The 27,590-nt window shown below is 56.5% G+C and overlaps 1 protein-coding gene across 1 annotated transcript; it reads right to left on the bottom strand.

The window, feature by feature from the left end:
- Positions 1-478: 478 nt before the first annotated feature.
- Positions 479-27,458, bottom strand: SSH3 (slingshot protein phosphatase 3). Its single transcript, XM_038407382.2, is given in 17 exon segments — positions 479-1,634; positions 1,845-2,283; positions 2,513-2,713; positions 13,150-13,296; positions 13,735-13,781; positions 14,145-14,273; positions 14,521-14,614; positions 14,966-15,086; positions 15,089-15,159; positions 16,779-16,797; positions 16,800-16,843; positions 18,134-18,194; positions 18,569-18,716; positions 20,540-20,705; positions 21,418-21,455; positions 24,428-24,651; positions 27,165-27,458. Coding segments are annotated over 16 exon segments (2,343 nt in total). The 5' UTR covers positions 24,494-24,651; positions 27,165-27,458; the 3' UTR covers positions 479-1,082.
- Positions 27,459-27,590: the final 132 nt, after the last annotated feature.

The following is a 27,590-nucleotide window of genomic DNA, read 5'->3' as shown; positions in this document are numbered from 1 at the left end:
TTCCTGGGTTTGAGCCGATTCATTCTGGAGCAGCATGGTGCTAATGGTCAGAGCACATGAGTCAGGAGCCTGTGTTCTCACCCTAGCCACCGCAAGTGGGCAAGGCCTTCCTGCTCTCAGTTTCCCTCTTTGGAGCCAGCAACCATGTGTGTAAATTGCTTTAAGTTCAATCTGAGGAGGAGTCCAAGAGCCCCTCTGTCCCCCGGAGGTGGGGTGGGAATTGACTGAGAGGGGCAGGGGAACCCACCAGTGTCCCTGATCTGTTGGCCATCAGGGATCACAGATCACAGGGCTGTTGTGCCAGCATCTTTCCCTAGTTCTCCCTTGGATGGCTGGGTCCCAGACCCCACCTCCCAGGGCTTTAGCCTGGGTGACTGCTCCTTGCTTCCTGTCCCATGCTTAGGCAGCAGGGGGCACAGAAGCCCGTGTCCCCGTGGGAAGGGGGACCCCAGGGAAGGGAGGAGCCCAGAGCCAACTGCAAAGTGAATTAACTCTTTAATCACAGACAGAGTGAGGTTGGCACAGAGCAAAATAGTGTGGTGTCCATGTGCGCAGAGCTGAGGAAGGGAGGAGGGGTTCACCCCCTCTCTCCTCAGGCACAGTGACGGGATTGGCACCCTTTGACCCAACTGAGCAAAGCAGTGCTCCATGGCACAAAAGCAAAGGGCTAGTGGGGAGGGACAACAGAGGACATCATGTCCCCCATCCTCCCCCAGTAATATCTGCTCAACTGCAGGACAGGAGCCTCAGGGCAGCATGGGGCTGTGCAGCATGAGTGGCGGACAGAGCAATCCCCAAAGGGGTATGTTCCATTCTTCCGCCAGATCTGTGGGGGGATGGGAGGGATGCATACTTGGGGGAGGGGCTGTCCTAACCATAGAGTCCATCCCTTCCATTGGCCACACCCCCAGCAGCACTCAGGCCCTGCCCCCCAAGGGTGATCTGCACTGAGGTCCCCGGTATCAAATGTCCTGCCCCCAAACGGCACAGGGCAGCTGCTGGGTCCCAATACCATCCATGGCAGTACCCTGGGATATGGGGGCAGAGCCACAGTCAGAGGCGGGGCTAAGGGGGGGGGAGTCTCACCCCGAGCCAGGCTCTAGGTCCACCCTGGCCTGCCGCACCATCTTTCTGGGTCGTGATGGGGGGAGAGCGCCTCCTCCAGGCTGGGGCTCCTGTGATGGGGGCAGGGGGCTAGCAGGATCCCCCCTTGTGGGTCTTTCCCGGCCAGCAGCCTCCAGCCGCTCCTCGAACTCTCTGGTGCGGCTGAGCACCAGGGCAGCATCCATGAGCTGGGCCACGGAGTAGCGGTGCTCCATGGCACGAGCCCGGTGTGGGGCTGCGGCTCTGGGGCTGGGGCCCTCCACGTGCTTCAAGGCTTTGTGCACCTTGCCCGGCGCCAGGTGGTAGGAGATCTGCTTGTATGCCTGGGCATGGCTCCGGGGGACCTGCCGGCTGCGCTGTCGGCCCTGTCGCTTGCCTGTCTTGTCTGTTGGGGCCCGCGGTGGGTGCTGCTTGGCCTTGGAACCTGGCGCTGATGCCCCGGGCTCCTCCTGGCCCTGTGGCGGTGAGGGGGCTGCAGGTTCTGAGTGGGGGCACTCCACAGGGGACTCGTGCCCTGGGGCAGCAAACACCTGCAGGAAAGAGGAGAGGCGGCGATCAGAGAACAGGTATGCCCGGGTCATGGATAGACCCAGGCGCTCTCTCTGCTGGGCCCCAATCCCTCCTCTCCTGCCCTACACGTGGGCCCCACCTCCAGCTGCATGGCACCTTCCCACGGCCCTGGATCCCACCACCTGGGGCTTCCTCCCTCCCCCATGATGCCTGCTGGCTGTGCCACTTACCTCCCCCTCTGCAGCACCCCCCAGCAGGGTGGGGGCATCAGGGCTGTCCATCTCACTGATGCTCCTCATCACCGCATAGAGGTTGATGCGCCGGTCACGTGGTGTCCTGGGGGTCTCTGGCACCTGCAGCATGGCCAGGTGGCCCCGGACCTCCTCAGCCCCTGAGTCGTCTGAGCCCCCTGGCTCCTCTGCCTCCTGCACCGAGGTCTGGGGCCCCTCGCCCCCTGCTGGGGCCTGGGGCTGGGCTGGCTCCTCGGGGGGCTCCCCCAGGGGCCGGAAACAATACTGGGGGGACGTGACTGGCTCCTCCTCCTGCCGCCCTGGCTCCTGGCACAGGCTCCCCTCACTCTCCGATTGGCCGCTGCCAGTGTCACTCCCATTCACCGTGTCCTCCCATTGGCTATCTCCTGCCTTCTGCTCCCACAGGCTGCTGTATCGGCTGTGCAGAGACACACTGAGCTGAACATGAGGCACTCGGGTTGTCACAGCAACCCCTGCTGGGGAAGGCGGGGCTGGGCAGTGTAGGCTCCTCCCCCACCTGGATGTCACAGTGACCCCTGCTGGGGAAGGCAGGGCTGGGCAGTCTCCTCCCCCTCCCTGATGTCACAGAACCCCTGCTGGGGGGGCAAGGCTGGGCAGTGCAGGCTTCTCCCCCTCCTTGCAGTTACCTGGCATCCAGGATGCCCTGGTAGAACTCCAGCTGCCTCATGAAGCTGGGGTTGGGGTGCACGATGGGGCGCTGCTCCTGCACATGCCGGTAGGCCTGCTCCAGCGACCAGCCGTACTCCTTCATGGCGTAGGCGATCACCGTGGAGGCTGAGCGGCTTACACCCATCTTGCAGTGCACCAACACCCGAGAGTTCTGGGCCCTGTTGGGGGATACGGGCTGGTGAGGCAGGTGCAAGAGGCTCAATGCACCTTCTTCATCTCCCCTTCCCCAGTTGTCTGCAGACAACTCCAGAAGGGAGCTCACAGCAGCGAGCCCAAGATTGCAGCATGGGCCAGCGCAAGTGACAACAGAGGCTGTGGTGCAAGCTAAGTACTTGCTGAGATTCACCTACAGAACAGCTGCTTTAACTTGGAAGTGGATAAGTCCATTAGTAGTATCACTCCAACTTGTGAGCGCTGGGGAGAATTTGTCTCCCAGTGTTGAAGACTGCCCCAAGCACGTCCCTGGGGACTGCGACATGGAGACCCTTTGGTGCCAACTGGCAGAGGGCATAAGGGGGCACAGGGTTTTACAGGGATTCCCCTGGGTCTAATGTCTACATAACAGTGCACCGAAGGGAGGCATGTGCGGCCTCTACCAACAGCCAGTAATGTGCTTGTTGCCCTAAACATGGTGAGACGTGTGAAGGTATCTACTGGACACTGCATTCTTAAGGTAGAATCACAGAAGATTAGGATTGGAAGAGACTTCAGGGGGTCATCTAGTCCAACCCTCTGCTCAAAGCAGGACCAACCCCAACTAAATCATCCCAGCCAGGGCTTTGTCAAGCTGGGCCTTAAAAACCTCAAAGGAAAGAGATTCCACCACCTCCCTAGGCAACCCATTCAGTGCTTCACCACCCTCCTCGTGAAATGGTTTTTTCTAATATCCAACCTAGACCTCCCCCCACTGCAACCTGAGACCAGTGGTCCTTGTTTGGTCAGGTATGTAAGTTATGAAGGGAAGGAACAGGTTCTGTTCAGGAAGGTGGAGGCGCTTCTCTCTCCCTGGCTGACCATGGTGTTGTGTGTGGCTTACAATATAAAGCAATCTGGGTACGGAGCCACCAGCTAATCAAGACCGTGAGGGCGACAAGAGCTCACAATGTCTACAGGAAGGAACACCCGGCAGGGAGGCGGCCAAGTTCTGACTACTATCAAAGAATTAGTCTGGTATATGGGGAGAATGCAGAGAGACATCTATATTCCTTCACCTAGGGGACAAGCTGTGAGGTGGCTTGTCTTATGGAGGCAACAGCTGGCCTGGTTAATAGCTGGGAAAATGACTCTGGGTAAGCTAAGCCTGTATGAGACAGGACAGCGTCTAAGCTCTAGAAAGCAGGTTATGATTTTGTTTTAGAGGTAACCAGCTGCTTCCAGTGTGTCTAACTACTTGCTGTTATTTCAATCTCTGTTCTTTGATAAATAATCTTATCCTTTGTGGTAAACCCAGGACAAACAGCTACAAAAGGGGGGTAGTAATTAGTCCCAGCAGATTAAAAGGCCCCTCCCTATCCACTGAGGAGAGATAACCACTGGGCAATAAGGTTCAGCTGGAAAAGGGGTTGCTAGGGAACCAATTAGGTTCAGCTGACTCCAACTATTTGGGACCTTTTTAAACCCTCCCCTGGGTGGAAGGAGGGAAAGAGTGAGAGGAGTAGGGAAGCTGCCAGGAGGCTGTTTGCAGCAAGACACCAAACCTTCCCAGTACGGAGGCTACACTCGCTCCCCAGAAGGGAAGGAAAACAAGCACAAGGGACTGACTGAGGAGAGGAGTAGCAGGACCAGGACTAGGACCAGGACCCTGGGCCACCTGTAAGGATTCGCCTTGCCCCAAACCTGAGTCTCCAAGGCTAAAAAGGACTGAGCCTGCTGAGGTGAACAAGGTATTTTGCCTCACCTTGTTTTCCCTACAAACGTATCGCAGTGCGGCGAGCCGAGATGTACGTGGGAAGCTACGGGGCACAGTCCCAAATGAACAACGGATCGGTACATCCTGCGAGTGTCCAGTGGAGCAGGGGCTGGGGGATGCTTGGGAGTTGAAGCGTGCCCATTACTCATCTGCAGAGGGACAGCGGTGTCTGTGCAGGCTGAGAGTGGGGTGATTGTGTTGCTGGTGGAGTCAGGGAGCTTATCTCTGGCAGGCACAGACAAGGCTCTCTCATGCTAAGGGCAGGTGCTAGTTAGGTGCTGCACAATCCTGGGTACCACCAGGAAGCGTCCCAGGGACTTAGGACACTATCTGTACTGGGGCTTCAGAACAGACAAACCAGCAATACAAGGAGATATTCAGACCTGATTGACCTAGATCCCTCTGGCAACAAACTTGTGCCGTGAAAGCAAAAAAGCACAGGCCACCATTCGCGAGCTGACCCCCATGGACTACAACCAAAGTCACATGACGACGCATCACAACCCGTAAATCCGCCCATGCAGCTGTGTGCCGAATGGAACAAGTCAAGCAGGAGACAGCAAAATCCGCAATGATCAGCTCTGACACCAGGAGCTGACACGGCCACAAAAACACTGGAACATGGAGAGGCAGCTGGATTCTGGGAGATCGAATGAACTCCTTAGCCCTTTCCCACAGCACTACCTCTTCTTCCTGAGCCTCTGCCCTCGTGCCACCTCTTTCCCCCAAGACCCTGCCCCCCATCGCTCACCCTTACAGCCGGTAAAATGTGATGGGGCCATGGCCCCCTGTTCCCCTGTTTTCTGGTACCCCTGCTTCAGGGTGGGAGCACAGAAGTGGCTGTTTGACTTCTTTGATTCCTGCATGGAGGTACCCACACTGTGAAGACAGGCCAAAGCAGTCACACTATTCAAACCACATAAAGAACCTAAACTCTGTAACATTACCGCTCAACAGCCTTATTCTGCTTACCCTACAACAGGGGTGGGCAAACTATGGCCCGCCAGCTGTTTTAAGTTGGCCGTTGAGCTCCTGCTTGGGAGCAGAATCTGGGGCTTGCCCCCCCCCCCGGCCGGGAAGCAGGATCGGGGGCCGCTCCATGCAGCTCTCAGAAGCAGCGGCATGGCCCCGCTCCGGCTCCTACGCTCCAGCTCCAATGGCCCCCTCTGGCGCTCCAATAGGAGCTGCAGGGGCAGTGCCTGTGGATGGGGCAGCATGCAAAAGCCGCCTGGCTGCATCTCCGCATGGGAGCCGGAGATGGGACATGCCACTGCTTCTGGAAGCCGCGTGGAGCCTGCTCCCCTGAGCCTTTCCCCATGCCCCAACCCCTTGCCCCAGCCCTCTCCCCTGCCCCCCTCCCACCCTCTGAAACCCTTGATCCTAACTCAGAGCACCCTCCTGCACCCCAAACTCTTCATTCTCAGCCCCACCCCAGAGCCTTCACCCCCAGACAGAGTCCTCACCCACCCCGGCACCCCACTCCCCCACCCCAGCCAGAGCCCCCTCCCACACCCTGAACTCCTCATTTCTGGCCCCACCCGAAGCCCACACTCCCAACCTGAGCCCTCACCCCCTCCCGCACTACAACCCCAACTTTGTGAGCATTCATGGCCCACCATACAATTTCTATTCCCAGATGTGGCCCTCAGGCCAAAAAGTTTGCCCACCCCTGCCCTACAAGCTATATGAACAAATGATAGCAGATGCAATAGCACCAGCAGTAGAAGGCCAGGACCTTCCTACCTGTGGCCAAGTTGTAAACCTAACTCAATACATCGAAAATGTCTTCAAAGCCTGTAAAATTACAGAAGTTGTGCTGTTAACCTGTCAGTTGCTTATAACCCTGTGAACTACTGTGTGCTTCTACAATAGTAGCAAGGTGGCCCAAGTCACCTCCCTGCTCAAAAAGTGACTTTTTCGTTGTGATGCATGGCCAGAAAAGTCAATGTCATTCTCAATGGAACAGCTTGCCCCAAGGTTCCGTGGTGTCACCCTTTCTGGTTTATGTCTATACAAATGACCAACTGGAATTCCCGATGTATGAAGATTTATTTAGGTAGATGATCTTTGCATCACTACCCAATCGGAAAGATTGGAGGACATTCTAACTGGCTCCTTGAGTGTACTGTCTCACATGGATCCTGAATGCCAGCCCTACCAAGACACCAGCTTATGCCTTCCACCTGAAACACCGTCAGGCCAAGCAAAACTATCGTGGGCTGGTACAGTCCTTGAGCTCTATGAATATCCAGTGTACTTAAGGATCACATTAGAATCACATTAGAATGCATCCGATGAAGTGAGCTGTAGCTCACGAAAGCTTATGCTCTAATAAATTTGTTAGTCTCTAAGGTGCCACAAGTACTCCTTTTCTTTATTAGAATCATAGAATATCAGGGTTGGAAGGGACCTCAGGAGGTCATCTAGTCCAACCCCCTGCTCAAAGCAGGACCAATCCCCAACTAAATCATCCCAGCCAGGGCTTTGTCAAGCCTGACCTTAAAAACTTCAAAGGAAGGAGATTCTACCACCTCCCTAGATAACACATTCAGTGTTTCACCACCCTCCTCATGAAAAAGTTTTTCCTAATATCCAACCTAAACCGCCCCCACGGCAACTTGAGACCATTACTCCTTGTTCTGTCATCTGGTACCACTGAGAACAGTCTAGATCCATCCTCTTTTTGGAACCCCCTTTCAGGTAGTTGAAAGCAGCTATCAAATCCCCCCTCATTCTTCTCTTCTTCAGACTAAACAATCCCAGTTCCCTCAGCCTCTCCTCATAAGTCATGTGTTCCAGTCCCCTAATCATTTTTGTTGCCCTCCGCTGGATGCTTTCCAATTTTTCCCCATCCCTCTTGTAGTGTGGGGCCCAAAACTGGACACAGTACTCCACATGAGGCCTCACCAATGTCAAATAGAGGGGAACGATTACGTCCCTCGATCTGTTGACAATGCCCCTACTTATACGTCCCAAAATGCCATTGGCCTTCTTGGCAACAACGGCACACCATTGACTCATATCCAGCTTCTCGTCCACTGTAACCCCTAGGTCCTTTTCTGCAGAACTGCTGCCTAGCCATTCGGTCCCTAGTCTGTAGCAATGCATGGGATTCTTCAGTCCTAAGAGCAGGACTCTGCACTTGTCCTTGTTGAATCTCATCAGATTTCTTTTGGCCCAACCCTCTAATTTGTCTAGGGCCCTCTGTATCCTATCCCTAGCCTCCAGTGTATCTACCTCTCCTCCCAGTTTAGTGTCATCTGCAAACTTGCTGAGGGTGCAATCCACACCATCTTCCAGATCATTTATGAAGATATTGAACAAAACTGGCCCGAGGACCGACCCTTGGGGCACTCACTCCACTTGATACTGGCTGCCAACTAGACATGGAGCCATTGATCACTACCTGTTGAGCCCGACAATCTAGCCAACTTTCTATCCACCTTATCGTCCATTCATCCAGCCCATACTTCTTTAACTTGCTGGCAAAAGTACTGTGGGAGACCGTGTCAAAAACTTTACTAAAGTCAAGGAACAATACATCCACTGCTTTCCCCTCATCCACAGAGCCAGATATCTTGTTATAGAAGGCAATTAGATTAGTCAGGCATGACTTGTCCTTGGTGAATCCACGCTGACTGTTCCTGATCACTTTCCTCTCCTCTAAATGCTTCAGAATTGATTCCTTGTGGACCTGCTCCATGATTTTTCCAGGGACTGAGGTGAGGCTGACTGTCCTGTAGTTCCCAGGATCCTCCTCCTTCCCTTTTTTTAAAGATGGGCACTACATTAGCCTTTTTCCAGTCGTCCGGGACTTCCCCCGATCGCCATGAGTTTTCAAAGATAATGGCCAATGGCTCTGCAATTACATCCACCAACTCCTTTAGCACTCTCAGATGCAGCGCATCTGGCCCCATGGACTTGTGCTCATCCAGCTTTTCTAAATAGTCCCAAATCACTTCTTTCTCCACAGAGGGCTGGTCACCTCCTCCCCATGCTGTGGTGCCCAGTGCAGTAGTCTGGGAACTGACCTTGTTCGTGAAGACAGAGCAAAAAAAGCATTGAGTACATTAGCTTTTTCCACATCCTCTCTCACTAGGTTGCCTCCCTCATTCAGTAAGGGGCCCACACTTTCCTTGACTTTCTTCTTCTTGCTAACATACCTGAAGAAACCCTTCTTGTTACTCTTAACATTTCTTGCTAGCTGCAACACCAGGTGTGATTTGACCTTCCTGATTTCACTCCTGCATGCCTGAGCAATATTTTTATACTCTTCCCTAGTCATTTGTCCAATCTTCCACTTCTTGTAAGCTTCTTTTTTGTGTTTAAGATCAGCAAGGATTTCACTGTTAAGCCAAGCTGGTCGCTTGCCATATTTACTTTTCTTTCTACGCATCGGGATGGTTTGTCCCTGTAACCTCAATAAGGATTCTTTAAAATACAGCCAGCTCTCCTGGACTCCTTTCCCCCTCATGTTATTCTCCCAGGGGATCCTGCCCTCAGTTCCCTGAGGGAGTCAAAGTCTGCTTTTCTGAAGTCCAGGGTCCGTATTCTGCTGCTCTCCTTTCTTCCTTGAGTCAGGATCCTGAACTAGACCATCTCATGGTCACTGCCTCCCAAGTTCCCATCCACTTTTGCTTCCCCTACTAATTCTTCCCGGTTTGTGAGCAGCAGGTCAAGAAGAGCTCTGCCCCTAGTTGGTTCCTCCAGCAGTTGCACCAGGACATTGTCCCCTACACTTTCCAAAAACTTCCTGGATTGTCTGTGCACCGCTGTTTTGGTTTCCCAGCAGATATCAGGGTGATTGAAGTCTCCCATGAGAACCAGGGCCTGCGATCTAGTAACTTCTGTGAGTTGCCAGAAGAAAGCCTCGTCCACCTCATGCCCCTGGTCCGGTGGTCTATAGCAGACTCCCACCACGACATCACCCTTGTCGCTCACACTTCTAAACTTAATCCAGAGACTCTCACGTTTTTCTGCAGTTTCATACTTGAGCTCTGAGCAGTCATAGTGCTCTCTTACATACAATGCAACTCCCCCACCTTTTCAGCCCTGCCTGTCCTTCTTGAACAGTTTATATCCACCCATGACAGTACTCCAGTCATGTGAGTTATGCCACCAAGTCTCTGTTATTTCAAGCACATCATAATTCCTTGACTGTGCCAGGACTTCCAGTTCTCCCTGCTTGTTTCCCAGGCTTCTTGCATTTGTGTATAGGCACTTGAGATAACTCTCTGATCATCCCTTTTTCTCAGTATGAGGCAGGAGCCCTCCCCTCTTGCGCGCTCCTGCTCGTGCTTCCTCCCGGTATCCCACTTCCCCCAAGTCTTTGGTCTCCTTCCCCCGGTGAACCTAGTTTAAAGCCCTCCTCACTAGGTTAGCCAGCCTGCTTGCGAAGATGCTCTTCCCTCTCTTTGTTAGGTGGAGCCCGTCTCTGCCTAGCACTCCTCCTTCTAGGAACACCATCCCATGGTCAAAGAATCCAAAGCCTTCTCGCTGACACCACCTGCGTAGCCATTCGTTGACTTCCACTATTCAACGGTCTCTACCCAGGGCTTTTCCTTCCATGGGGAGAATGGACGAGAATGCCACTTGCACCTCAAACTCCTTTATCCTTCTTCCCAGAGTCACGTAGTCTGCAGTGATCCACTCAAGGTCATTCTTGGCAGTATCATTGGTGCCCATATGGAGAAGCAGGAAGGGGTAGCGATCCGAGGGCTTGATGAGTTTCGGCAGTCTCTCCGTCACGTCATGAATCCTAGCTCCTGGCAAGCAGCAGACTTCTCGGTTTTCCCGGTTGGGGCGGCAGATAGATGATTCAGTCCCCCTGAGGAGAGAGTCCCCAACCACCACCACCCGCCTCCTTCTCTTGGGAGCGGTGGTCATGGAACCCCCACCCCTAACACAGTGCATCTCACGCCTTCCAATCGGCGGAGTCTCCTTCTGTTCCCTTCCCTCAGACAGAATGCTGGCACTTAAAGAGCACATCAAGAAACTGAAAAAGAAAGTGAACTCCAGGAATTGCGTACTCCAAAAACTGGCCCACATAGAAGGGGAGCTCACCCCAAAGCACACCAACTAACCAGTCTTGCCCTGTGGTACTAGCTCCAGAGTACTGTGCCCCATATGGTCCAGCACGAGTTATGCGCACAAAATTGTTACTGAACTCAATCAATCCCACAGGATCATCACAGGCACTTTTAAACTGTAGCTATACTGCCTTGCAGGGACTGCACCACCGTCAGTGAGTTAGAAAGGAGAGACCAAAAGAGGTGCATGATCCCAGACATCGACTGGATGGACACATTCCACCATCATAAGAACATAAGAATGGCAATACTGTATCAGACCAAAGGTCCATCCAGCCCAGTATCCTGTCTACCAACAGTGGCCAATGCCAGGTGCCCCAGAGGGAGTGAACCTAACAGGTAATGATCAAGTGATCTCTCTCCTGCCATCCATCTGTCAGGGAACAGAGGCTAGGGACACCATTCCTTACCCATCCTGGCAAATAGCCATTAATGGACTTAACCTCCATGAATTTATCCAGTTTTCTTTTTAAATTTGAATTTATCCAGTTCTCTTCATCCATGAGGCTGAAGTCCCGAAAGAGCTTTGTCTCTGAAAACCCCTTACCCCAAATACCTCTGAGGCAAGCTCCAGAGAAACAGAGGCAGAAGAACTTGGAGAACCTGATTTCTTCACAACCACTCCTTCCAGGCACGACCTTGAACGAAAACCCTGCATTGCGGATCCCCAAGGGCAGTGCAACACCCCCAAATTTGAACAATCTCTTGGGGGACCCCCTTTGTGGAGCCAGACATCCAAGCAGTCTCTTTCTTCCTGGGGGGAGGGATGAGCATTGGCCTGCTAAACCCAGGGTTGTGAGTTCAATCCTTGAGGGGGCCATTTAGGGATCTGGGGCAAAAATTGGGGACTGGTCCTTCTTTGAACAGGGGGTTGGACTAGAGGACCTCCTGAGGTCCCTTCCAACCCTGATATTCTATGATTCACAGGGTAGGCCATATGGCCTCCCTGCCACCTGAGCCTGAACCTCTGGGGCTCTCTGCTCAGCTTCCCTCCTGAGAGGCAGGGAAATCTTCAGCCTTCTGGGGTCATTGGTTGCTAGGTGTCAATGTCCTGGTGAGTGGCTTTCCATTGTCTTCTCAGATTTTCCATTGATATGGGTCGGCCTCTGCTAGTCATAGAATATCAGGGTTGGAAGGAACCTCAGGAGATCATCTAGTCCAACACCCTGCTCAAAGCAGGACCAATCCCCAATTTTTCCCCAGATCCCTAAATGGCCCCCTCAAGGATTGAACTCGCCACCCTGGGTTTAGCAGGCCAATGCTCAAACCACTGAGCTACCCCTTCCCCCCCTTTTTAACGACCCATTCAATCCGCTCTGTCAGCTAGGCCATATGAACGAACACACACACACACACACACACACACACACACACACCATGTCTCAGCCTTCACTGAGAGCAAACTTTTTTCCCCACACCAGGTTGCCATGCAAGGTATAGGGGAAATTGAGGCACACGTAGGGCTCGTAAAAATACTACAGAAAATTCCCGCTCCGTAACACACAGATGTACTCTTAATCGAGTGAGAGCTGGGGTGGCAGAGACAGGTGACAATACGATCAAGTGGAAGCTGAGGAACAGCCCCAGATGTGAATGTGGAGAGCCTAGGCAAACATCTGAATGCTGCTCCCGTCAACGTCTGTCCTCCTGAGGAGCTGTTTGAGATTAGAGACAGCACCAGGTCATGACTGCTGTTTTGGAGTGATAAGCTATGATGATTATCTCAGAGATGCCCTCCACTCTTCCTTTTCCAGTAACCACACATGACCCAGGTTGCATATGATCCTTCCCATGCATGTCTTTGGACATGTCTCCCCCACACTCACTCCTTTTGTAATGGACTCTGCAAGAGGCAGTTTACGTTGCCACCTAGAGCAGAGGTGGGCAAACTACGGTCCACGGGACCGTCTTGCCCGGCCCCTGAGCTCCTGGCCCAGGAGGCTAGCCCCCAGCCCCTCCCCTGCTGTCCCCCCTCCCCTGCAGCCATGCCACCGTGCGGCGCAATGCTCTGGGCGGTGGGCTGCAGAGCCCGGCCTGACCTGGTGCTCTGTGCTGCGCAGTTGCCTGTCCTGGTGCAGCCGCGCTGCCAGCCACAGGTTTTCCAGGCAGCATGGTAAGGGAGCAGGGGGGGATTAGATAGAGGGCAGGGGAGTTTGGGGGGTGGTCAGGGGCGTGGATAGGGGTCGGGGCAGTCAGAGGGCAGGGAACAAGGGTGGTTGGATGGGGCAGGAGTCCCATGGGGGCTGTCAGGGTGTGAGAAGCAGGGAGGGTCAGATGGGGGTGGGGGCCAGGCCACGCCTGGCTGTTTGGGGAGGCACAGCCTCCCTTAACCAGCCCTCCATACAATTTCAGAAACCTGATGTGGCCCTCAGGCCAAAAAGTTTGCCCGCCCCTGACCTAGAGGCTGCAGCCCCAGTGCAGGCACAGAGAGGACAAAGGACCAATTGCCGCTATCATCTTGGGGATCTCATTTAGCTCCAGTGACAGAGGCCGGGGTGTGTGGAGCTGACAAGGCAGCAGCTCCCCAGGGATGGGAGGAGTGATTCGCCCGGTTATCAGCACATGTGCGATTCCTCCCCACAAGCCTCCTGCTTACCGGACAGCCGAGATGAAGCAATATGTCTCCTTCCAGTAGGGCAGCAGCTGGGAAGCCTCTTCATCATAGAGCCGCACATTCAGGTAGGTGAAAAGTGCCGGGAAGAAGTTATCGATTTCCCGGGTCACGTTGAGGATGTGGCTGATTCTGACACAGAGGAGGAGTCAGGGAGGCGCTGGGGGCTCCCCAGTACTACCACACCCCGAAACACCCTACTCCCCGTGCCCATCCCAGCAGGCAGCCTTGGAGACAAGCTGCCCTGCCCCCCACTAGGAGCACTAGCAGTGCAGCGAGGCAGGATTCAAACTCAGCTCTAACAGCCCCTTGCATCCTGGAGAACAATAGGCAGGCAGGGGCAGGGGCCCTCCAAGACGCCCATCTCCCCCAGCACCTGGGCTCCGGTGTTTTGGTATGCACCCCGGTCAGGATGGCTGTGGGGACTGACCTTGCCCTAGGAGCAGCAGCAGACTCACTAACCTCTCTACACTGCCTGGCCACTGCAGGGCGATGGAAAGACGCCCTGGGTCAACACGGGCCAGTGAGGAAATCTTTCCCCCAACCCTCCCACAGGGCCGGAGCACACACCTGTTGCGCTGCAACTCCTCCAAGTTGGCTGCGTTCCACTCGGAGCCCTAGAGACAGGCAGAGAGGGGGACAGCAGGGTGAATGGACGAATGGGGAAATCCGGGGCAGCGACTACAGTCGCTCCCTTAGCGCTTTCTCAAGGAAAGTCCGACCCCCAGGGGGCTACGTCCAGCCCTGAGTAACTGCAAGAGCGCCCCCCTGCTAGGAGAGGATGGAACTGGAGTAGTTGGGAGCTCCCCTAACAACCAGTGCTTCTGCCCCACTTCCCACAGTGCCCCCTTCTGGGAGAGACCAGAACTGGAATAGCTGGGAGCTCTCCCCACAGCCTGCATTCCTGCTCCACTCCCTGCAGTGCCCCCTGCTGGAAGAGGCCAGGCCAGAGCTTTCCCCAGCCCCCGGCAGCTCCTCACTAGGTACAGGTGGTCAAAGATCTTGGAGGGACGGTCCATCTGGGCCATGATGAGCAGCATCTCGTTGTCAATGAACTCCTTGTACTCCTTCAGGCTGCAGCTAGTGCGGCGCTCCAGCTCTGTGCGGATCTGCAAGGGGAACAGAGCATCAGAGGGAAGATCCTGCTCTGGCCCCAGGGCGAGAGGCAAGGTTGGCTGGTTACTCCCACTTCCCCCTAACCCATACATCCTGCCCCTCTTTCCTTCCCGTTCCCACAGCCAATCGCTTCCCAGGCCCACCTTTACCCACAAATGCATGCCCATCCCCATCTTCCATCCCAAACCCCTTCCTCCACCACCCACTCCTCCGCCTCTCCCTCCTCCCCATGCACCCCACCTCCTTGGAGGTGATGCTCTCCAGATCAGCCGTGGCCATCAGCTCACGCAGTTTGGCCCGGATCTTCCGCTCCATAAGCTCACGTTCTGTTGGCCTGGGGCACAGAAATAGGTAGGGTGTCAAAGCCCACAGGGCTCCCAGATTCTGCCCCCAGACCCTGCTAGGGTTTGGCTTAGATCCAACCAATTCACAGACTCTAGGGAAGATTCAAACCAGGTGCTCCAGCAAGGGGGTGAGAACTCTTTTCCAGCCAATCAGCATCCAGCGTTCGAGGCTCTTATGTGGAGCCCTGCCCGTCCAGATCCCCACTGGCTGCCAAGGTGAGGGACTGCCCCAGGGAGAGGGGGACATGTGTGGCTTGCTGAATGAAGCTGGTGGGGGGAGCCCCCCAGCCCCCCACCCTGTGCCAATACCACCTCTTCCCGCCCACAACGTTGGTACTGACCGGTCAGAGAAGAGAACAGGGGAGTCGGGTCGCACGGACTCCAGGTCAGACATGGCCAGCCACTCATTGATGCAGCTCTGCTCTGAGGCTATGGCACGCTGGTACCACTCAGCCCAGCCAGAGCGCTGCCCCCGGGGAAGTGGTTGTTGTGGACAGCTTCATTGCATGCCTTGTGCAGCACCTGCAGCACCGACCTGGGGGAGGGGAGCAGACAGGCAGACGGACATCAGATTGGAGACACAACAAGCGCAAGGCACAGACCCCTGCCCACAGGGGGGAGGGAGGGTCTTCCCCATCTGGGACCCCACCTGCTTTCCTGCTGCTTGGCTAGAGCCTGGGAATGGGGCATCTGCACTAGAACTACTTTACTGTCACAGCCCCTGTGTGATAAATGGGAGGGGGGATAGCTCCCTTTTGTGGACAGCCAGCCAGTTAGCTAGCTACAAATCCCTGTTTGTAGCTATTCTCTACTTTGCTTTACCTGTAAAGGTTAACAAGCCCACAGGTAAAGGAAAGGAGTGGGCACCTGACCAAAAGAGCCAATGGGAGGGCTAGAACTTTTTAAATTAGGGAAATAACTTCCCTTTGTCTGTGTTGTGACTCTCATGGAAAAAGCGGAGCAGCAATGCTGTACGCAGCTTTAAAACCAGGTATGAAAAAGCATCAAATCATACCTCAGACCTACTTATCTGAAACCCCAAATATGTAAGTAATCAGGGAATGTCTAGGAAGATGCAATTAGGGTTATTTCTTTTATTTCTTATTGGCTTGTGGACTCCTCTTTGCTAACCCCAGATGCTTTTGTTTGCTTGTAACCTTTAAGCTGAACCTCAAGAGAGCTATCTTGATACTTAATTTTTGTAATTGTTTCTTTTAAGATCTAGCAAAAAGCCTAGGTTCCAAATGTATTTCCTTTCTTTTGGGGTTTAATAAAATTTACCTTTTTTAAGAACAGGATTGGATTTTTATGTCCCTAAGAGGTTTGTGGCTATGTTGTTTAATTAGCTGGTGGCAACAGCTGATTTCCTTTGTTTTCTTTCTCAGCTTTTCCCTGGAGGGGGGTGAGGGTGAAAGAGCTTGAGGGTATCCCACAGGAAGGAATTCCCAAGTGAGCCTTTCTGGGTCCCAAAGGGGTTTTTGCACTTGGGTGGCTACCTATCCAAGGTCAGAGAGAAACCATGACCTTGGGAGTTTAATACCAGCCTAGAGCGGCCAGTATTAATTTTTAGAATCCTGGAGGGCCCCCACCTTCTGCACTTGAAGTGCCAGAGTGGGGAATCAGCCTTGACACCCTGTTCCATTGACTGCAGGGCTTTGGCACAGGGATACATAAGGGGGAGGAGATCCCCACAGATATCCCTCCAACTCCTGTGGCCACCACACCTCCACCCCAGGGCAATTCCCACAGATATCCCACCACCTCCTGTGGCCACTGCACCTCCACCCCAGGGCAATCCCCACAGCTATCCCTCTGTCTCCCACAGCCACCACACCTCTACCCCAGGACAATCCCCATAGATATCCTCTGCCCCAGTGGCCCTGACAGTTCCCCCAAAGGAAACCCCAGAGGTATCCCTTTACTTTCTGCAGCCATGACACCTCCTCCCTGGGGCTATCCCCACAGATATCCCCTGCTTTCCAAGTCTGATGGGCGGAACAAATGGAAAGCTCACAGTCCAGCTCAAATCCCATCTCTCCCACTCTGTCCCTAAACCCTTTTTCTAGTGGTCCCAGCCACAGTGATATTCCATCCCCCACATTATCCCACAGCTCCAATCAGCTGCACTTGACAGGCAGTGTGGGGGTCACTCACCACATGGTCTGCACAGAGATGGTTTGAAGATGCGCGTCTGCCCCGAGGATGTCACACTGAAGCCCCTAGACACAGAGAGCAAGGCAGGGATTTTACGGGGGGTTTGGCAGGGAGAGGGAGCTGGATGCAGGAGGAGAGGAGGACATTCACCCTTTACACACAGGGCTGGACTGAGAGGCTCTGTAAATGTGCAGTGCAAGCCCTGCAACCCAGATCACATGCATGAGCAGAGGTGGGGTGGGTTGCAGCATCTGGGATCTGAGAGCCAAGCTGGGCTTTCTCTGCTCCATACAACAGCGCCAGCACCATTGATTCACATGAGCCATTTGCAGGGGAGGAGAGTGTGTTGGTATTCTCCCAAGTCCTGCCCCACAAACCAAGCCCTGCCCATTTGAGAAGCCCCTCCCCAACACAGACTCTCAGCTTCCTTTAGAAACAGTGACATCTGGGTCTTGCAGTACTTCATACAGCCACCAGAGGTCGCAGTGTGCACTAAAGAGCTCCAATACTGCCAGGATCCTGGTAAACGAAAGGAGTCAAAGCTGGGACTCGGGTTGGAGAACAGAAGGCTGTAGCTGTTTCCTTTAATAAATGCTTCCTGTTTAAGGAGGTCTGTGAGGCTAGTGGGTAGAGCACTGGCCTAGGACTCAGAACACCTGGGTTCTATTTCTGGCTTGGATTCTGGTCTGCTGGGTGATCTTGGGCAAGTCGCTTCCCCCCTCTGTGCCTCAGTTTTCCTCATCTGTAAAATGGTGCTAATGCTTCCTGACTTTCTTTGTATAGTGCTTGAGATCTACTGATGAAAAGCCCTAGATAGGAACCAAGTGTTGTTATTATTCCTTAGATCACCACAGTGGCATCTGCCTGAGTATGCAGGCAGCTCAGAGCAACAGCTGGGAGAGGTACAAATGTGTATCAGTTTGTGATGTTGACTCTGAATGTAAGGGTGGCCCATAAACATTTCCTACGTTAGGAAACATTTTGGAACAATTTCTCATTGCTGATGTGGGCTGGTGATGGCTGGTTAAGAGTGCAGCTGCCCCGGCAGAGCACACGGGACCTTGAGCACCTTGGTGTGGCCATGGCTGATGGTGCTGCTGTGGGAGCCGGTATGGCTCTCAGAGTCCCACGACCCTGTTCAGAGAGAGGAGGGGAGCTGTGTGCCAGGCAGTGAGCCTGGAGCCTGTACTCCCATCTCTGTCCAGCAGAGGGCAGGACAGGCTTTCACTGGGGGCACTGTGTGTGGCATGTGGGGGGTGAAACGCAGTCCTGATTGCACACAAGGCAGAATTTCCCTCTCTCCCCTCACAGGAGATCTCCCCAGTGGGGTAGTACAGACGACTGAGGTCTCTTACCCATCGCCATCGAGGAAGACCTGGGTGTCGCTCCAGAGGGGCAGTACCATCCCAGGTGCATCTGGCTGGACCTAGGGGCAGAGAGAGGGTCAGAGTGCACGGCATGGCTTGGGGGTGAATGTAGGGGTCCCCACTGGGGTGTGAGGAGGTTGGAACAGGACAAGACTTGGAACAAGGACCACCACAGACTCCAGCTCCTGCGCCTCTCCAGGATTCTGGTGCTGGCGGGCAGCCAAGGGCAGAGCAAAGAGTTGGCCATTCTGGTGCTGAGAGCTCAGGGTTCAGGCGACTCCCCCCATGGGTCGTGGGGCATGAACCCCCCCACTCCTCAGTCCTGCTCCCCCCACCCTAATTCCCCTCTCCTCTGTGCTCCCCCTCCCCATGCCTCACTCGCCAACACACTCCTTGCATCCCCCATCCCTCCCTGCTCCTCGCTGCATCTGGGGGACCCCCCATCTCCTCACCCCTCTTCAGGGAAGTCCACGCCCAGAAGCACTGTCTCGCTCTTGCCCTCCAGCTCCTCCGTCGACACGAGCAGGAGGTACCGTATCCGGTGGGGTCGGGTTGACTCCAGCCGCACGGCCTGGAGACGAAGCCAAAGGCAGACTGAGACCTGCCGCTTCATGTGACCTCCCGGTGCCCCTGATATGCCCCTGCCTCTGTGTCACAGTGCCCTCTGCAAGGGAAGGCGGGGCTAGGTAGTGTAGGCTCCACCCCCTCTGTGGTGACCCAGTGCCTCCTTCAGGGGAGGGCAGGGCTGGGCAGTGAAGGCGTCTCCTTCTCCCCAATTTCCCAGCATCCCCTGCTGGAGAGGGCAGGGCTGGGCAGTGGTTTCCCAGCTCAGCATCAGGGCTCTGTAAGGGGGATGTTAAGAGATGAACCCCTGGGTCTCTGTTCTGCTCTGGGGGGGTCAGTGTGTGACTAGGGCTCAGCAATCCACACACAGCTCTCAGGGCTGGGGGGGGGCCCTGGGGGCATAGGCAGCGTGACTCAACCTTGCAAGCAAGGGAAGCTCTGAGCAACCCTGGGAAGCTCCCTGCAGAGTCCCCTGGGCTGGACTGTGCAGCCAGCTCTGGCTGCCAGCCCAGGAGGTGAGAGCAAGAGCCCTTCAGCCATAAATGGGGAACTGGCTGCTCAGAAATGAGATTCCACAGGCAGGGATCCCCTCCCCCAACAACCTCCACGCTGCACACAGACAGCACCCCACCTGCCCCTGCCCAGCCCTGTCCTCCCCAGCAAGGAGTGCTGTGACACCAGGGAGGGGGAGAAGCCTATTTTGCCCAGCCCCGTCCTCCACAGCAAGGGGTGCTGTGACACCAGGGAGGGGGAGAAGCCTATTTTGCCCAGCCCCGTCCTCCACAGCAAGGGGTGCTGTAACACCAGGGATGGGGAGAAGCCTATTTTGCCCAGCCCTGCCCTCTCCAGCCTGGCATGACATCCTGCACCCTGCCCGTCAGTGGAGCAGCCCACGCGCCGGAGTGGTTAACAATTCTCCAGTCAGGCTGGACCAGTGCCAGGGACACGGGGAGGGACCAGGCCTGGGATTGCGAACAATGAATAATGCTCATGCAATGGATGGACTTCAGCCCTGAGCCAGCTTGCCAGGGCGGGAGTCTGCGCAAGCAGGGCTGTGGGGAGTGGGATGGGGGGGGGGGAAAGAGGGTGCTGCAGGAACTGGGCTGGTGCAATCAGGATGGGGGGGCAGCTGCAGCTGGGTGTAGGAAGAAGGGAGGAGGCGGGGCAGCGAGTAACAGGGCTCAGGAGAGGGGCAGTAGGAGTGCAGGGAGACACAGGCATGGAGGGCGCAGTCTGCCCCTTCCCCTCCCCACCTACAGTATATATCCTGTTGTTGCTTCCTCCTTGAGTACCAGGATCAAACCCGCTAGGCTGCTCCAAGCTGTGCTCACCCTCACTGCCCAGAGCACTGGCTAGGGACCTAGGCCCCCCGAATGGGGGTACCAGGACGAGGTGGGGTGGGAGCAATGCATTGTGGGTACACAGAGATAGCTGCTCCTGCAGCACTGGAGTCTGTGGGGCTGGATCGGCCTATTGGACTAATCTGGGGTAGGGGGTGATGGAGGGGAGATGCTGGACTGGATGGTTCCATAGAGCTGATCTGGGGCGGCAGGGGAGGAAGGGGAGATGCTGGACTGGATGGACCCATGGGGCTGATCTGGGGAGGGGGATGCTGGACTGGATGGGCCCATGGGGCTGATATGGGGCAAGCTGGCAAGGAGGGAGGTGAAGGGAAGCATTGATCCTGGGCTGGATGGACCCAGGGGTTTGATGATCTGATGTGGCAACTGTCCCCATCACCCATCTCTGCCCCGCCCCCATCCCATTGTTTCTGCCCCCTGGTCTGGTCTCTTCTGGAAACCACCTTGTGCCAGCTGTGCCCCGTCTCACCAGGTGGATGGCGTCCTCTTGCCGCAGCAGCCCCATCATCAGCTGCAGGTGCTGCTCCTGCTGGCTTTGCGTTTGATCTGGGGAAGGCGGGCCTTCTTGCACCGTCTCCAGCTTCTCCTCTTCCTGCAAGAGCAGGGCGGCCCCTTTGACCATGACAAAGCTGTGGCTGGGGTGAGATGAGGAGGGGACATGGGCATGAGACAGAGGAACATCCTGCACCTACAAGGGAAGCCGGCCCCGGGGGAGGGGAGGGACCCACTCTGTCAAATTTGGGCACGCCAGCTTCCACTGAGAAAAAGAAATGAGTTGTAACCCTTAGGGTTGTGAAGACAACTGCCCAGATGTGAGGCATCTGCCTGAGTCTGCAAGCAGGTGGCTCCTGTGCCTCAGCAGCTGTTCAGAGCTTGGCCAATAACAAGCCCCTTGTCAATTTCAGAGCAGGTGATCATATGCCTGCAGAGGGCAGAGGTAAAACTCTCCAGGGGCAGGTTAGTTTCACCCTGGGGCTCTGAGCAGATGCAAAGGCTGGGGTGATTCATGGGGGCAGGACTCAAAAGTCAGCAGGGTGAAGAGGGATTGATAGGAGCACCCACCCGCTCAGCAGCCTGGATGCTTGGGGGGCCAACGTGGGGCACAGTCCCTTCTCCTATCCAGCCGCTATAGGGCAAGACCTTCAAATGCAACAGGCAGGGCCCAGCGTGGGAATCCCAGCATCACTTCCTCCTTCCAAACAACAGGGTGCATGGTCATTGCTCCTCCCTAGTGGGACCCCGTTGCCTGCCTCCCATCTCCCGCCAGTGACCAGGGAGCAGGTAGAGGGGGGCTGGGGTTGGGAACCAGGGTTGGCTGGGGGGGAGGTTATGGGGGTGGCATCTCACCGTCGTTGCAACTGGCTCCTCCTGGAAAGCTCTTCATCCTGCAAAAAAACCACAGACAGATAGATCCGCCCCAGGCTGGGTTCAGGGCTTGCTCCCCTGCAGGGGGTGGGCATGTGGGCTATGACCCCATGGCACCCAGCTGGGGCCAGAGATGAGGTGGTCCCATGCCCCAAACTCCAGCACAGGGTGGGCAGGTCCAGAGCAAGGAATGAGGATGGGGCAACTCCAGCCCTCTGGGGTGTGAGTGGCACCTCAAGCCCCCCCAGGAACAAGTTGACACTGCAGGGAGATTCCTGAGCGGCAGTGTTGGGCAGCAGCTAGCGCCTGTAGATGTCTGAATAGGAGCCGGCTAACTGATCACCCTGCCAGGGGCCCGGTGGTGCCAATGGAGTCTCACACTCTGCCAGCAGAGCTCTCAGTTCAGAGATGGTGGCCTTGTATTGTGTCACCCTTAGTGCCCCAGACCTAAAAACAAGAAGCTGGAGTCAGGGGAGGATCACAGTCCCTGTATCCTGTTCCTGAATACTTTCCTTTAAACAACAAGGGAAATTCCCCAGCAAAAAAACTTTGTGAAGGCTGTAAACGAAACAGCAGCGTTGCCAGGCACACGCATGCGCTGGGAGTCTGAAACAGAGGCCTGGTTCATCCACCCTGTACCAGGCATTTCTCCCGAGGGTGGGATATGCCAAGCCCCCCATGAGAGCAACAGAGCAAGGGGAGCCAGGGATGCCTGGAAAGTCAATGAGGGAGGGCTCCTGGGGGCATGTAGGTGGGGAATGGGCAGCCTGGGTGGGAACTGCAGACAAAGCAGAGATAGCAGCCCTAGCAGGGGGAGCAGAGAAACCCCTACCCTCAGTGCTGTACCCCCCTGTGTCCAAGAAGCATCCTGCAGGAGGATTCCTGCTCAGCTCTGGCAGCCCGCAGGGGTCACCTGACTCCTGCTTCTCCCAGGAGTGGGCCCAGAGAGCTGAAGGGACAGCAGGGGAGTGTGGCTGATGTGCCAGAGGATCCAGGCTTGGCAGCAGGGTCAGGGACTCCTGTGCCCTCTACTGCAATGGGGCCTGGAGCTATTGCAAATCCCTGCAGCCTGCAAGGCACTTGCTTGAGATCATTTGCTAGCACAGGAAGATGGAGTTCCAAAACCTTGGCTGGGGTTTGCCACCCACTGCCAGGCTGCAATGGAGAAATGGCCGCATTCGGGGCAGGCATCACCCTGATGTCTCCCACCTATTTGGAGCATCAACTGGGCCATGAACCCTTTTGAGCACCATCCATGGCCTCAGCCTGCGTATCAGGACCTTTTCGTTCCCTCCTGGGAGCCGGAACGGGGCTAGCAGCCCAGCAACAATTTCCTCTGACATTTTTTAGTGTGGAAAATAAAATGAACGGCATCCCGGCCCTTCCTGAGCGGCAGCTCCCAGCAGAGTGCGTGCAACCAGACACGATGCTCACGAGCCCATGCAGCCAGGAGACAGCTGTACAAGGGGAAGCTGGGAGTCCGAATCCTGGCCCTAGAACCTGCTGAGGGGCATAGATCCTGCTTGGGAGAGGGGGGCTGGGTGTATGAATCCTAGTGCTAGTGCCTGGGGTGTGGATCCTGCTGGAGGGGAACTAGGGGGTGAATCATAGCCCTAGTGCCTGGGGTGTGGATCCTGCTGGAGGGGAACTAGGGGGTGAATCCTAGCCCTAGTGCCTGGGGTGTGGATCCTTGCTGGAGGGGAACTAGGGGGTGAATCCTAGCCCTAGTGCCTGGGTGTGGATCCTGCTGGAGGGGAACTAGGGGGTGAATCCTAGCCCTAGTGCCTGGGGTGTGGATCCTGCTGGAGGGAACTAGGGGGTGAATCCTAGCCCTAGTGCCTGGGTTGTGGATCCTGCTGGAGGGGGCACTGGGGTGAATCTTAGCCCTAGTGCCTGGGGTGTGGATCCTGCTGGAGGGCACTGGGGGGTGAATCTTAGCCCTAGTGCCTGGGGTGTGGATCCTGCTGGAGAGGAACTAGGGGGTGAATCCTAGCCCTAGTGCCTGGGTGTGGATCCTGCTGGAGAGGAACTAGGGGTGAATCCTAGCCCTAGTGCCTGGGGTGTGGATCCTGCTGGAGGGGCACGGGGGGGTGAATCTTAGCCCTAGTGCTGGGGTGTGGGATCCTGCTGGAGGGGCACTGGGGGGTGAATCTTAGCCCTAGTGCCTGGGGTGTGGATCCTGCTGGAGAGGAACTAGGGGGTGAATCCTAGCCCTAGTGCCTGGGGTGTGGATCCTGCTGGAGAGGAACTAGGGGGTGAATCCTAGCCCTAGTGCCTGGGGTGTGGATCCTGCTGGAGGGGCACTGGGGGGTGAATCTTAGCCCTAGTGCCTGGGGTGTGGATCCTGCTGGAGGGGCACTGGGGGGTGAATCCTAGCCCTAGTGCCTGGGGTGTGGATCCTGCTGGAGAGGAACTAGGGGGTGAATCCTAGCCCTAGTGCCTGGGGTGTGGATCCTGCTGGAGGGGCACTGGGCGGGGAACCCGGGTGCTGGATCCCGCTGCGCTCAGCCTGACTTTGCAGACTGCAAGGCAGTAACTGAAGAGGAAGCAGCCTCCCAAGGAAGTGTCCGTTTGTGAAATTTAATGACAAGTCAGAACGGTACGAGATGAACCACAGGGCGATCCAGGTTGCGCAAGGGGAATTGGAGCCAGCCACCAGCACCGGCCCCCCATGTGTGACGGCAGCCCTCTTGACAAATGCACTACAGCGCCCCCTGCGGCGAGGGGCTGGAGCAGCCGGGTACACCCCACAGCCAGCGCTGCAGGGCACTAACCATTGCACCAGCCCCTTCTCCCGCTCAGGGAGCTCGGCAGGGAGCAGAGACAGCCCCAAAGCCGGCGCGGAACCAGCGCCGAGGCACGGAGAGGATGGGAAGGGAGGAAGGGGAGCCCAGCTGGGACAGGGGCTGGCCGGCCCGGGGGTGGGGCAGGGAAGGGGGAGCCCGGCTCGGGGCTGGGCAGGGGTCCCGGCTGGTCCGGGGCAGGCACTCACCTTGCGGCCGGTGGGGGAGCTGTGGCCGCTGCCGGCCGGGGACCTGCGGACGGTGACCAGCGCCATGCGCCCCCCGGCCCCACCTGCCACAAACTTCGGGCGCCCCCGGCCGTCCGCCGCCGCTGGGAGCAGGAAGAGCCCGGAGGCTGCACCGCCAGGCGCCTCCCCTGGGGGCGGCTCTTAAAGGGACAGCCCCGCCCCAGGGCTTCCCCGGGCGGCAGGGCCTGCCGAGAAGGGGGCGTGGGGTGAGCTGAGCTGCGGCTAGCGTACCCCAGCGTGGCGCCCCTCAATCCCCGCCGCAGCCGCTGCTCTCCCAGCCCTGGCCTGATCCCCACGGCTCTGCCAGTGCCCCCGGGTCCGGCCCCAAAGCCCCCTGCTCCCCAGCCCCTGGGCCCTGCCCCACCGCTCTGCCAGTGCCCCCGGGTCCGGCCCCAAAGCCCCCTGCTCCCCAGCCCCTGGGCCCTGCCCCACCGCTCTGCCAGTGCCCCCGGGTCCGGCCCCAAAGCCCCCTGCCTCCCCAGCCCCTGGGCCCTGCCCCACCGCTCTGCCAGTGCCCCGGGTCCGGCCCCAAAGCCCCCTGCTCCCCAGCCCCTGGGCCCTGCCCCACCGCTCTGCCAGTGCCCCCGGGTCTGGCCCCAAAGCCCCCTGCTCCCCAGGCCCTGGGCCCTGCCCCACCGCTCTGCCAGTGCCCCCGGGTCCGGCCCCAAAGCCCCCTGCTCCCCAGCCCCTGGGCCCTGCCCCACCGCTCTGCCAGTGCCCCCGGGTCCGGCCCCAAAGCCCCCTGCTCCCCAGCCCTGGGCCCTGCCCCACCGCTCTGCCAGTGCCCCCGGGTCCGGCCCCAAAGCCCCCTGCTCCCCAGCCCCTGGGCCCTGCCCACCGCTCTGCCAGTGCCCCCGGGTCCGGCCCCAAAGCCCCCTGCTCCCCAGCCCCAGGGCCCAGCCCCCACCGCTCTGCCAGTGCCCCCGGGTCTGGCCCCAAAGCCCCCTGCTCCCCAGCCCTGGGCCCTGCCCCACCGCTCTGCCAGTGCCCCCGGGTCCGGCCCCAAAGCCCCCTGCTCCCCAGCCCCTGGGCCCTGCCCCACCGCTCTGCCAGTGCCCCCGGGTCCGGCCCCAAAGCCCCCTGCTCCCCAGCCCTGGGCCCTGCCCCACCGCTCTGCCAGTGCCCCCGGGTCTGGCCCCAAAGCCCCCTGCTCTCCTAGCCCTGGGCCCTGCCCCATCACTCTGCCAGTGCCCCCGTGTACTGCCCCACAACCCCACCTGGACTGCCTCCCTCTGTTCTGCCCCACCGCCCCCTGCTACCCCAGCCCCAGGCTTCCCACCCCACGCTCTGTTAATACACCTCAATCCCTGGTAGCCACTGAACCTGCTATTCCTGTCCTAGGCACTTGCCCCTCCCAGTTCCCCAGGCCTGCATGTCCCAGGTGCACAGGGTTTGGAGCCCCAGCAAACCCATTGCCTGGGAGCGCAGCGCTTTGGAATTTGAAGCGGGCTGGGCCAGGGCAGCAGCTTTCTGTCCTGGCAACATAACACCCTGTTCCCACCCAGGCAGCAGCTGCCCATCGGGGTGGGGGTGAGGGGGTGCTTTGACTGCTCCAGTTCAAGGCCATGTTGACAGCAACTCTTGGGATCTAATGAGGGAAAATTGATGGGGAGATGGGAAACATTGCCATGGGGACACAGAACTGGTAGGGACCATCCAGGTTATCATAGCCGGTCCCCTGCTCTCCCCTGCAACCCCATCATATAATCCTGGTCATATATTTACCAAGATCCACTTTAAAACCAGGCCAGATGTTTGCCCCACTACTCCTAACGGGAGGTGAACCAGCCCCTCACTCCGCTAGTGGGTAGAAACCTTCTAGTTCCCAACCTGCTTATTCCTGGCCACTTTCTCCCCCTCCATTCTTGTGCGAACATTGTCCTTTATTTTAAATCGCTCATCTCCCTTCCTGCTGTACTTATAGAGACAGCCCCACGCCAGCTTTGTTTTGCCGGGCTAAACAAGCCAAACTCTCCCAAATATTTTCTTGTCAAACAGGCCCCTGCTCATAGAGCCATTGAAGTGTAGGGCTGGAAAGCGCCATGAGAGGTCATCAGGTCCAGCCCCCGATGCTGGGTCAGGACCAAGTAAACCTAGACCATTCCCAGACGGGTTTCTCCCACCTGTTCTTAAAAACCTCCATGATGGAGATTTCACAGCCTCCCTTGAGTAACCTGTTCCAGAGATGAACTCCCCTTAGAGTTAGAAAGTTTTTCCTACCATCTAACCTAGATCTCCCTTGCTGTAGATTAAACCCGTTACTTCTCACCCTGCCTTCAGTGGACACACACAACAATTAATCCCCGGCCTCATTATAACAGCCCTTACATATTTGAAGACTTATCAGGTTCTCCCCTCAAGACTAAAAGTGCTGTTTTTAACCTTTCCTCATAGGTCAGGTTTTTAAAATCTCTGATCACTTTTGTTGCCCCCTCTGGCCTCTCTCCAGTTTGCCCACATCCCTCCCAAAGCATGCACCCAGATCTGGACACAGGACTCCAGCTGTGGACTCACTAGAGCTAAATAGAGCGGGACAGTTACCTCCTGTGTCATACATCCTAGTGACCCTTTTCTCTGCTCCGGTTCTAAATTCTTGAACGCAGGTGCCCAGAACTGCACACACTACTCCAGATGAGGTCTCACCCGTGCCTTGAACAACAACACAAACGCTTCTCTACCGGAGCAGAAAATACCTCACCTGCCACATCCTTGGATTCCATTTGCCTTTTGCACGGCCATATCACATTGGTGGCTCATCGTTATCCTGTGATCAGCTCGTATGTGCAAATCTTTCTCCTCTGTTCTTTCCAACTGATGAGCACACAATTTAGAGCAGAAATTCTTCTTCTTAAGACATTACTAATGGGACAGGGGTGACAAGAAGGGGTAAACTAGGGGGTGGACATTGAATTGCAGCTCAGGGATTAATGGAATTAATGAAAGCCAGTGCAACCACTTGGCCCCTTCTCTTCTCTAGACTCCCAGGCCCAGAAATGGTTCCCTTGCCCACTGGGCACAGGCATAGCTAGGTCTTGCCTGGCTGTTGAGCATGTCCAAGTCTGTAGTGGATAGGAATAGGGTGGTATCCCTTTAAATAGCATGTGAGCCCTCTAGCAGCGCTCAC

Source organism: Dermochelys coriacea, chromosome 6, assembly GCF_009764565.3.
Source record: "Dermochelys coriacea isolate rDerCor1 chromosome 6, rDerCor1.pri.v4, whole genome shotgun sequence".
Classification (NCBI taxonomy): Eukaryota; Metazoa; Chordata; order Testudines; family Dermochelyidae; genus Dermochelys; species Dermochelys coriacea.
This window is presented reverse-complemented; position numbering and strand designations above follow the sequence as displayed.